Source organism: Cervus elaphus, chromosome 20, assembly GCF_910594005.1.
Source record: "Cervus elaphus chromosome 20, mCerEla1.1, whole genome shotgun sequence".
Taxonomy (NCBI): Eukaryota; Metazoa; Chordata; class Mammalia; order Artiodactyla; family Cervidae; genus Cervus; species Cervus elaphus.
Genome location: NC_057834.1, coordinates 96,204,089 through 96,216,171, shown reverse-complemented (window position 1 = coordinate 96,216,171; position 12,083 = coordinate 96,204,089). Strand labels below are relative to the sequence as shown.

Genomic DNA, 12,083 nt, shown 5'->3' with positions numbered 1-12,083 from the left:
AGCCTCAGAGGTCACTAAGAGACTAGACACAGTACCACCAACACTCTTAGATACAGGATGGCAGCGTCACACAAGGTGCCCTTTTCCCTATCTTGTTCCTCAGTTCTTTTCACCTGCACTGCCTCTTCTATATTAATTCTTAAAGGTAAGGATATTCTCAAAGGTAATTTATGTTTAATTCTTAACAGTCATATATTTAGCAGTGATACTTGCACAAGATCCTAGGGTGGGAAAATTTCCAATGTCAGTTCTTATTAACGTCTCTTATTGATTTTAACTGAGAAAATGTGACAGTATAAATTGCAGGACCAAACGGCAGTGGTTTTAAACGACATTTTAAAGTGGGGCGAGATGAATTATCTGCCCTTCTGAGTCCTTACTGTACTTTCCCATAATATTTAAATTGTTCATATTTTATCTTTACCGCACCACCACTCACAGGTATGATAGAGTAGTCAAATAATGTTGCACAGACATGAGTGGATAGAAAAAAATGTGAACATTTAAGATCACTAAATGGAAATATATTGGGAGCACGTAGGCATACTTTCTAATTTTTTCGAAAGAACCTTTGATTGATTGTGTTCTTTAATAACCTGATACTTTATAGTCATGTTTGCGTTGAGTTAGATGACAGTAGGCGGTGTCAGAGGAGTATGGAGGTCCCTTTTCTTACTGGGGTAAAATCGCCCCACAGTGTTGTGTTCATTTCTGCTCTACCGCAAAGAATCAGCTGTGTGTACACACACCCCTCCCTGGATCTCCATCCCGCCCGGCTGGCTTGGCGCAGAGCACGGAACTGAGCTCCTGGCTGTACGGCAGCATCCTGCTGGCTGTTTGACACGTGGTAGTGTGTATCTGTCAGCCTACTCTGCCGGTTGATCCCACTGTCCCCACCCACGTCTACATGTCCCTTCCCTATGTCTGCATCTCTATACCTGCCCTGCAAATAGGAACAAAATTGGGTCATTGGTAGAGATGTATAGTAGCGTCACTTTTTAAGAAATGTAAATGCTTACACTTTAGAACGTAAAATGATAGCATTTGAAAGAGCTTTTTAATTTAGTTGTAAAAATGTGACTGTCAGAAATAGTAAGAGCTATGTAGCCCTAGTACTAGTGATGAAAAAGCATTATTTTCACTATACTGGGTGCAGCATTTTTAAATTTCAGAACAGTGATGCTTCACATTAAAAAAAATTGTATCCTTTCAAAAAAAACCATTTTCCAGTAAAGTTCGGTAGCAGTATGGCTTAAATCCATTTCAGTGCATACATTGACAGCTTTGCTTTGAACCTAGATTAGCATCTGTGCTAATAAGGGCAGTGCCTTTAGGAAAACTTAACATTCTAAGAGGTTAGAGTTCTCAGAGTGTAGATTGATGTTGGTAAGAAGTTTTTGTTTTCATATCGTGCCCAAATTATAAGAAAATGTTTCAGCACTTAATCTGAAACACTTGGTGTGACCAATCTGATGTAATCCAATTTTTATATATACATGAAAATCTCGTTTACTTAGAAAAGTTGACAATTACCCCCTTCTAATAATTCAAAAGTATTACGGGATTTCCCTCATTATTGAGTCTGAAAATATAATTGGCTTGTTAAAGCAGTGGTTCTTTACACTGGGTGCATATTAAAATCGTCAGGGAGAATTAAAGATGGCATCATTCAGTCCTTCTTTCATCAGAGATCTTGATTTAATTGTAGTCCTCCCCCCACTTCCAAGATTCTAATATAAACCTGGGATAATGTGATTACTTTAGTTCATTGATTTTCGAATAGCTTTTGGTTTGGTGTTAGAGAGCAAAGAAACCCCTACCATATTTATTTATTTATTTATTTTTTTTTTAACCCCTACCTTATTTAATCTTTCCTTCCACAAAAAGTTTAGTGGCAGTAATTTAACTGTCTTATATTTTTTAAAAAAACACTCTGCTCCCTTCCTAATCTTATCTTGCTTAGAGCAACTATTGCTTGTACCTTAGCTTGTTTTTGTTTTACGTAAACAAGTTGCCAAGAAAAGTGATTTTTTGTTAATTGAAATTTTGGGTAATAGTTGGGGGGGGGGGAGTATTATTCCCATGAGTACTTTATTTTTTTCTCTGTGTGAAAGTGCTCTGAGAGACCCTTAACTATTTATAATGCCTGGAAGATTTAATAAGCTGTAGATGAAAGAGGACAGGGCATTTAGTAGGCAGGTCAAGAAAACTCATTGATTGTCAAAGAGATGTACTTGACCATAATATTCTTCTGTCCCTGAAATGGAAAATGTTTGTTTTTAGCTCTAAAAAGTTAGCCATAATGAAAAGTTTTCCAAGCCAAAACTAGTTACTTGCTATTTGTATTTTAAAATGGCTGGTATTGATACTATGAAATAAATGTTGACATTTTTGTGATCTGTTCAGACTCTTGAGACTGGTTTCAAACTTTTTTTAACTTGATGTGTTATGAATTTAAGCACTGATTGTTTTGGGTATGATTTTCTATAGTCAGTTCTGTGGATAGTACTTTATTGAAAAACGCCATGTGTTTTTTGAACTGGTTAATATGTGTGCAGTTATGTATTCCTCTGCCTCTTAAGCTTTTGGAATGCAGGTATTTGTGAGTCATTCATTTGTGTTTTTGCTTATAATTTCCTCTTCTTTATGTTATCTGTGTATTTTTTAGTGATTCGCCTTTACCAGTCTCCTCCCGAGTCTGCTTTGTTAAGTTCCATGATCCGGACTCAGCAGTTGTGGCACAGCATCTGACAAACACTGTATTCGTTGACAGAGCTTTGATAGTCGTACCATATGCAGAAGGTTTGTGCTTTGTTTAACTACCTATGTGGGCATCCTATGATGACCATCTACCTCAGTGTAGTTTTAGAATGAGCATTAGTAGCATGTTAAAAAAATCTAAGCTATTAACATTTTGAAACCCTTGTTATACTGTGGTCCATAATTTTTTACATGAAGGCTTTCTAACTTAAAATTCAAAATCTGATTTGTTTTTATAAGATATTTAACCTTTTACATTACTTTAAAACATTTTAAGTTCATTAAAACCACTTCCCTAATCGTAATTCCTTAAGATACATCTGCTTAGTTAATTTAATATTGTTTTATATAAAAGTCCTGAAGGTGAACGGTTCACTTCATGAACATTTACACAGAAAGCTTCAAATAAATGCATGATGATGTTTCTATTTTGAATAAATGTGACCAGGTTGGTTTATTTCCATAGTGATTCCTGTTAGTGATTCTTCTTACCAATAACTTTAAAAAATATATCCCACATTGAATTTCAGTATACCAAGGGTCGCATTGGTTTTGGTTTTTATGAAGTTCAATATTTCCTATAGCTTAGGTGCCAAATGGGCACTGGGTGTTTTGTTTTATGCCAGATTTTCTTGTTCATTCTTGCTATATTTTCTAGAATATCTCTAAATAATAAATTCTTCTCTCTGTTATTTGTGTGTGTGATTTTTATAGTGGAGAAGGCAAATGCAAAACTCTTCCAGATGACTGAAAAACAGTGGGTCCTCTGCAGCTACAGGGGATTCTAGACATTAACTAAAGGCCAGCAAGCACTCAAGTCCCCCAAGTGTTTTCATGGTGTAACCATTTGTTAACTACATTTTCTCTCTTTTTACATTTTAGGCTGTTAAAGTAATTTGGCAGAAAAATAATGAGCAGGGTTTTTGGATCTTAAAAAAGCCACTGTGACAAGACAACACTATTTTTATTCCACTTTGTGAAATTTTCTAAGACATACTTTATACTTAGCTTGTTCCCAGTGTACTGCTACTTTATTTGCTTTTTGGTAACTATAAATTTAGTGAAAGAAGTCACTGAAATATGTTAAAATTATTGGATTTTATTAACATATATGCTGACCGGGGTATAAATGCTTTCCCCTCTCCTTGGTGAACTGGTCAGTGGAAGCAGAATCTAGATACTGTTAACTTTAGTTGCTATCTTTGAATATTGATGTGAACATTTAAACCGTTCCTTGTAAAAATTGTGAAATGTCTAGTCCTTAAAACTTAGAAAAATTTCCTCTGTGGTTTTCTAAAGAAATTAAATTGCATTCATGGATAAATTAAGGCATGCTATATAGCAGTAAATCTGTCTCCGTGATATTGAAGTGTATGAGCCCAGTTTTAAGGTTTTAAAGTGTATGTATATATGTAGTGATAAACTTGTGAGTTAGTGTGTTTTGATTAAGCATTTTCTGTCAGTGTGCCTGTTGTAGGATGACTTAACCATCAAGAGAAAATTTACAGAATTCAAATTTAGGATAAGTGTATGTAGAACATAGCTTTTGGAACAAGGGTCAAATCATGTGAGTAATTTGCAAAACACTAGTTAGCCTTATAAAAATTCTTTTTGGCTAAATATTATGTCATAGTTCCCAAGCCCTGAACATAATACAGTATATCATATAACAAGATTTCATAAATATTTTTAGACCATAGTAATTTTTTTGGATTTGTTTTGAAACAGATATTTAGGGAGTAGATTATTAGAATTACAGAAATGCTTAGTTACAGAATCTATTAGTATATTACTGGTAATTATTGGTATGGTATGCTGTATTAATGTTGCCTCCACTAAATAACTGATGTACTCAAGCCTTTTGTCACCATTCACCCTGGTTTTAGCTCTTACATTATGCCGTTGCTTCTTGGTCAGTGTTTTAGAACAATAGACACAAAGTCTACGGTAAGGAATAGTCTTTAACCGGTAAAACTGAGCTAGCTGAATTTGGAAGGAACTCTTAATAATAATGCATTTGGGGACTATTTAGGTTCCTTGGTTAATGTTTGTTTCTTTTGTCTGTTTCTTTTTCTTTCGTTTCTACACATTCATGCAGTATTTCATGGTTCTATCAAAGCAGCAGTAAAAAAAATACTCTTGACGCATGAAAATTAACTGGTGAGGGGCCTCATTGCTATTTTTAAATTGTAGTTTTATTTTTAAATAGTCTTTTTTTAATCAGAGGATCAGATGCATGACTTTTTTTTTAATGGATGCAGATCTTCTATCCGGTGTCTCACAATAAATTCAAGAGGATTTTAGTTTGCCAGAAATGTTGCAAATGCACTAATTTTAGCAAGATGTCGATACTTAATATTATCCTCTTGAGACATAATTTTGCATGCAAAATTATCCCATAATCTTTGTAGGTTTGTTAATAATGATGCATTAATGCCCTATATCTAAATCTTCTCCCTTCTCCCCCCCTCCATAACTCTTGGTATCTAAATTGATGACAGCTCTGACACAAGCAAGATAACAGTGCTGTGTAGTATACATTTGTTTATATTATCGGCACTTCTCAGTTTAGGTGGAAGGAACCATTACCTTTATTTAACAGTGGTTTTTCTTTTTTGTTGTTGTGTTTTACAGTTCTTTTCCCTGGTTCAGCCTGAACTATATACCAGGCCCTGCTGAAAATACCACCCAACAGTTTTCTTCTGCAGCTTATCCAGTTTCTCTTAAGTGCCCTGTACATATTGTATGTTTTATGATGAGATGCAGTTTCTTAATATGTATTACAGAAATACTACTGGTATTTGCAAATATGTAGTTTAATTGTATTATTGAACTCTCATTTTGGGGGCTTGGGCACATTAACAGATTAATCCATCTGTATAGGGCTTTTGCTGTTGGATAGAATTTAAATTGTCTACATAAATATTTGTCTCAGGACCCTTAGATTTTATCTGAATACACAGATTAGGCTTTAAAAACAGACATACATGTTGTTTTTGGCTTTAGGAGTTTGGCTAAGTTAGCTTTTGAACTGACACTATGTAGCAGCATTTTTTGGTATGGTTAGCATGGCACATATTGGAACATAAAGCATTTTACTGTACAGGTAAGGAATGTGCCATGTTTTACTTATTCTCTCTCTCTTTCCCTCTCACTCACTCCCACACACATCCTGTGTGTGTTCAGAGACCTTCAGAAACATTCATATTCATTTTCATGAGTCAGCAAAAGCCCTACTCTTGATTCAACAGAATATTTCCTTTACATACTTTTTTCTCTTAATTTTTACAAAATTGTATGGTAGGTGTAAAAGAAAATCATAGTAACTGTACCATATTATTAACCCCTAAATCAAACTTTTTTTGTCTTGTGTATCTTGATTTTTCTGTGTGCTTTATAGTGAAGCAGCCGACACGAGTCGTTGTTCATAAAACAGCTTTTGAAAGTTGAGAGCACACCCCTGGAGAACCGACTGTGCTTGCTTACGTTTGGTTCATGACTTAAAAATCGAGTACAGGTGATGAAATCTTGGCAGTGTTAACAAAAAAGTAGTGTGTATTGTGCTATTTTTTTTTTACTCTAGAAACTTAACCATTTGTAGAGAAAAAGGAAACAAATTTTCACACATTGAAGTTTCTGACATAAAATTAATGATAAATAATCATAGAAATCAAGCTTTATATTTTAGCGAACATAAGTACTTTCAACAAACTCAGGTGGTGTATCAGGGAGACATTTTCTGGGTGTTTTTGTGTGTTTTCTGTCTTGCAGAAGAGTGTGTTCTAATGCATGGGTGTTTCTCTGCAGGAGTTATTCCTGATGAGACTAAGGCTTTGTCTCTGTTGGCACCAGCTAATGCAGTGGCAGGTCTTCTGCCTGGTGGTGGACTCCTGCCTACTCCTAACCCACTTACCCAGGTAATAGTTCTATTGAATTCTTAAAGCGTGGAAAGGAACACCAAATGGTGGATAAAGCTAAATATATTTGTGCCTTTTTTGAGTGCTGTGTGATTCCACTTCACAGACTATTGTCACATGGTCAGAGTATTGTAAAATGCTGTTGTATTGTAATCATAAGTATTAAAGTGGTAGTTTACATTATAAGGACATTCTCAAAAATAATAATATATCTTGTAGAGATGGAGGTGGGAGGGGGGATCGGGATGGGGAATACATGTAAATAAATCCATGGCTGATTCATGTCAATGTATGACAAAAACCACTACAGTATTGTAATTAGCCTCCAACTAATAAAAATAAATGAAAAAAAAAATAGTAATATATCTTATCATTTTGTCACTGACTCTCAAAAAAGCCCATAAATCATGAGGCATATTTGTGTTGCACATGTTTAAAATAGTATGTTCATTTGAATGGAGAAAATGAAGGTATGAAGTTAAGACTTTTTTTTTCTTTCCCCATACCGTTTTATCTTTTGCTCTTGGGGTTTGCATTAAGTAGATGACGTGAAGATGAATTTTAAGTTCTGGGTAATTCATAGATACCTTTGATGTATAAAATTGTGTAATAAATAAGCCAATTTTACAATAGTTGATCCTTGAACAACATGAGTTTGAACTGTTTGCTCCACTTATATGAGGATTTCTTTTTAACTACTACATGGCTTTCCTGGTGGCTCGGACAGTAAAGAATCTACCTGCAATGTAGGAGATCCAGGTTTGATCACTATGTTCGGAAGATCCCCTGGAGAAGGGAATGGCTACCCACTCCACTCCAGTATTCGTGCCTGGAGAATTCTGTGAACAGAGGAGCGTAGTGGGCTGTATAGTCCATGAGGTTGCAGAGAGTTGGACACAACTGAGCAACTAATGCTTTCACTTTGAACACATATTATAGTACTACACAACTCAAGATTGGTTGAATCAAAATACGGGCCAGTGGATATGGAGAGCTGACTGAAGTTACAGGTCTGTTTTCAACTACATGAGGCATCAGCACCTCTAGCCCCCATGTTGCTCAAGGATCAACTGTATTAACAGGATTTTAACTCAGTGATCGGTTAAATTACAGTAAGTCTGCTACCTATACTTAATAAATAATAATGAAACTAGGAGAACTTTAAGCACTGTGCTTGTGAAGAAGCTAACTGCCTGCACAGTTTTAAGATTTTGCATTGTTTGTGTGCATTAAATTGACTGATTATGAGGAATTCCCTTGTGGCTGAGAAAGTGGAGAATCCTCCTGCAATGCAGGAGACCTGTGTTTGATCTCTGGGTCAGGATGATCCCCTGGAGAAGGGAATGGCTACCCATTTCACTACTCTGTGTGTGGAGAATCCCATGGACAGAGGTTACAGTCCAAGGGGGTGCAAAGAGTCAGACACAACTGAGAGACTAAGAACATACAACAGGAAGTTACTAGGGAACTCTTAATGAATATAAGAATCTCAGGTATAGAAAGAGCCACTACTGCTGTGGCTAAGAATTGTAAGTAAATAGGTATTAGTTGCTAAGTCTTATCAGATCCTTTGTGACCTCATGGACTGTAGCCCACCAGTCCATGGGATTCTCTAGGCAGGAATACTGGAGTGGGTTGCCACTCCCCTCTCCAGGGGATCTTCCCACCCCAGGGATGGAACCCCGGTCTCCCACACTACAGGCAGGTTCTTTACCAGCTGAGCCACCAAGGAAGCCCCAAGGAATAAATTTAAGATACACATTTAGTTGGGGGGAGGAGCCCGCACAGCTTACAGACTTCAACTAGCAATCATCCAACCCTTTAGAGGAAAAAAAAAAGTTGACATACTCTCCCAGCCTGACAGTATAAGACAGAAACAAAATTTTAAATAAGCACAATTTGGAATTCCACAGATTGGCGCTGTTCCATTGGCTGCTTTGGGAGCTCCTACCCTTGATCCTGCCCTTGCTGCCCTTGGGCTTCCTGGAGCTAACTTGAACTCACAGGTAATTTAATATCCTTGAACTCTGAGCTCGTTTTGGTAATTAAAGAATTTGCTTCATTAGATTTTAGTTTGCATTTCAACAGCAGGAGATAACTGTTACATGGTAGTGACTTTTTCTTACATAAACTTGTTAATGAGAGATTAGAGGGTCACTGCATTAGCCCCTTGCCCATTAAAGAATTTCTCATTTTATAATGTTCAAAGCAAAGACTAGTTTCATAGGAAGCCACTACCACATCAATGTTGCAGAGTCAGAATACAAGTCATGAAAAATAGGAATGTGTTTATAATTTGTTCTCTTGTCATTTACTCACTTGGAAATTTTTGTTTTCCATCATTGCAATTTAGATAAACTTTTCTGAAGTTCTTTATGAAAACCTTTTGATTATTATACTGACTGAGCACTTTGATTTTTGTTTTACATGTTTCCTTAAAATGTTACTTGTCCTCAGGAAATCTTTATATAAGCGAATCTATAAAATCTAGATTGTTCAACTTCATCATATTTGTATTTAACCTGATAAAGCAGCTCTGGATATCCGGTACTGTAGTCACTATTGTCATCTGTTTATTTTTTTGCAGCTAGAAAATTTACTGTGACATATTTAGCTAGCATTATATTTCTGTTGGTCATTGTGGTGCTTGGGATATGTTAGCTTCTATAGGCTTGCCAAATTGTTCTAGGACATTTCAACATACTAAAAAAAATTAAAATAGTAATCATTTATTATTCTGTGTGTTCTCATTTTTAATATTTTTATTTTCCAGTCTCTTGCTGCAGATCAGTTGCTGAAACTTATGAGTACTGTTGATCCCAAGTAAGAACTTTTTTCCTTTCGCTTCCATTGATGATAGAAATATGTCAGTGTCTGCAGATAGCAGTTATTTTTTGATAGCTAAAAGAAATTTATCTCAAGCATGCAATACATAATCCTATTTTCTAGAAAGAAAAATCCAGAAGTAAGCCCATCTATAAAGGGTTTTGTTTTGGTGTAATTTTTAATTTTTGAAGATCATTGTAAATAGCTTAAACCAGAGTGACCAAAACCATCTACCAGAAAAATGGTGCAAAGCAAAATGGTTGTCTGAGGAGGCCTTACAGATAGCTGAGAAGAGAAGTGAAAGTCAAAGAGAAAAGGAAAGATAGTGCAGAATTCCAAAGATTACTTAGATAAGAAAGCCTTCCTAAGTGAACAGTGCAAAGAAATAGACTCAATACAATGGGAAAGACTAGAGATCTCTTCAGGAAAGTTGGAGATACTAAGGAATTATTTCATGCAAAGATCAGCACAATAAAGGACAGAAAAGGCAAGGACATAACAAGAAGCAAAAGATACTAAGAAAAGGTAGCAAAAATACACAGGTGAACTGTACAAAAAAGGTCTTAAGGACATGGATAAAAATGATGGTGTAATCACTTACCTAGTGCCCCATATCCTGGAATGTGAAGTCAAGTGGGCTTTAGGAAGCATTACTATGAACAAAGCGAATGGACGTGAATGGATTCCAGCTGTTATTTCAAATCTTAAAAGATGATGCTATTAAAGTACTGCACTCAATATGCCATCAAATTTGGAAAACTCATCAGTGGCCACAGGACTGGAAACAGTCGGTTTTCATTCCAATCCCACAGAAGATGAGTGCCAAAGAATGTTCACCTACTGTACAGTTGCACTTACTTCACATGCTAGCAAGGTAATGCTCACAATCCTTCAAGCCAGGCTTCAACAGTACATGAACCAAGAACTTGCGGTGTACAAGCTGATTTAGAAAGGCAGAGGAACCAGAGATCAAACAGCCAGTGTCCATTGGATCATAGAAAAAGCAAGGGAATTCCAGAAAAACATCTTCTTCATTGATTACATGAAAGCCTTTGACTGTGGATCACAACGAACTGGAAAATTCTTCAAGAAATGGGAATACCAGATCACCTTACCTATCCCCTGAGAAACTTGTATGCAGGTCAAGAACCAACAGAACCAGATCATGGAGCAACGGACTGGTTCAAAATTGGGAAAGGGGTATGTCAAAGCTGTATATTGTTGCCGTTTATTTAACTTATATGCAGAGTACATCATGAGAAATGCCAGGCTGGATGAAACACAAGCTGGAATCAAGATTGCCTTTCTGCTGCAAGCCAAGCTGCTTCTCAGACTTATTTCATGAATATCATCCTAAGGATTGTCTCAGGATGACGATTAGAGAGCTTAATGTTGTCTTAGGTTGATTCATTTAAAAAATTACATTGACTGCCTCCTATAAGCTTGTACCTTCATGGCATTTATACTCAGGAAGGGACACATTTTTTAACTACAGTGAAGCATGTGCATCCAACTCAAGGAGGTACAGAGCTGCTGTGGGAACGTTATGACAAGGAGAAGAACTTGGCTTGAATATTAGAGAAACCTGGGAGATGAATAAGAGAAAGACAGAATTGAGGGAAGCACTAGCCCAGAGTGAGAGTAATATACATCACATGCTAAAAGTCACTGTCTTTTCAGTGCTTTGAAAAGTTTTATTCATGGTGCTGTTTATATTACCTACTTGACATATCACAGATTCTTGAGAAGTTTTCATTAGTCATTTCTTAGTGTGTTAAGTGAAAGTCACTCAGTCATTTTCAACTCTTTGCGACCCCATGGACTATACAGTTCATGAAATTCTCCAGGCCAGAATAGTGGAGTGTGTATAGCCATTCCCTTCTCCAGGGGATCTTCCCAACCCAGGGGTCCAACCCAGGGCTCCCGCATCGCAGGCAGATTCTTCACCAACTGAGCCACAAGGAAAGCACCTTAGTGTGTGAAATCTGAGCTAAATTCATTTTCTTTTTTTTTTTTTTCTTTTTAATTGGAGGCTAATTACTTTACAATGGTGTGGTGGTTTTTGCCATACATTGACATGAAACAACCATGGATGTACATGTGTTCCCTATCCTGAACACCCCTCCTCCCACCCTCCTCCCTCCTCATCCCATCCCTCAGGGTCATCCCAGTGCACCAGCCCTGAGCACCCTGTCTCATGCATGGAACCTGGGCTGACAATGATAATATACAGAGTTCAATGCTATTCTCTCACATCATCCCACCCTCGCCTTCTCCCACGGAGTCCAAAAGACTGTTCTATACATCTGTGGTCTCTTTTGCTGTCTCGCGTGTAGGGTCATCGTTACCATCATTCTAAATTCCATATGGGTTAGCATACTATATTGGTGTTTTTCTTTCTGACTGACTTCACTCTGTATAATAGGCTCCAGTTTCATCTACCTCATTAGAACTGATTTTCTTTTTAACTGGGTGAAAGTCACTGTCAGTAAGTAGGAAAGCATGTGAGGGAGGCAGAACAGAATCATTTGATTATATTAGTTACTGGCATTTTTTCTAAACATGACCAGGTGAAATCCA

At 36.7% G+C, this 12,083-nt stretch overlaps 1 protein-coding gene across 8 annotated transcripts in view; it reads left to right on the top strand.

Moving 5' to 3' along the window:
- Positions 1-12,083, top strand: part of SRSF11 (serine and arginine rich splicing factor 11) — a 49,753-nt gene that overhangs the window by 16,913 nt on the left and 20,757 nt on the right. For 7 of the 8 annotated variants that reach the window (XM_043876603.1, XM_043876601.1, XM_043876600.1 and 4 more), the window contains exons 3-6: positions 2,669-2,802; positions 6,568-6,677; positions 8,591-8,683; positions 9,451-9,500. In XM_043876603.1, coding sequence (XP_043732538.1) covers positions 2,669-2,802; positions 6,568-6,677; positions 8,591-8,683; positions 9,451-9,500 — 387 coding nt within the window. Of the gene's footprint in view, positions 1-2,668; positions 2,803-4,858; positions 6,278-6,567; positions 6,678-8,590; positions 8,684-9,450; positions 9,501-12,083 lie in introns of those variants that run through there. The other variant, XM_043876607.1, reaches the window with a different exon arrangement.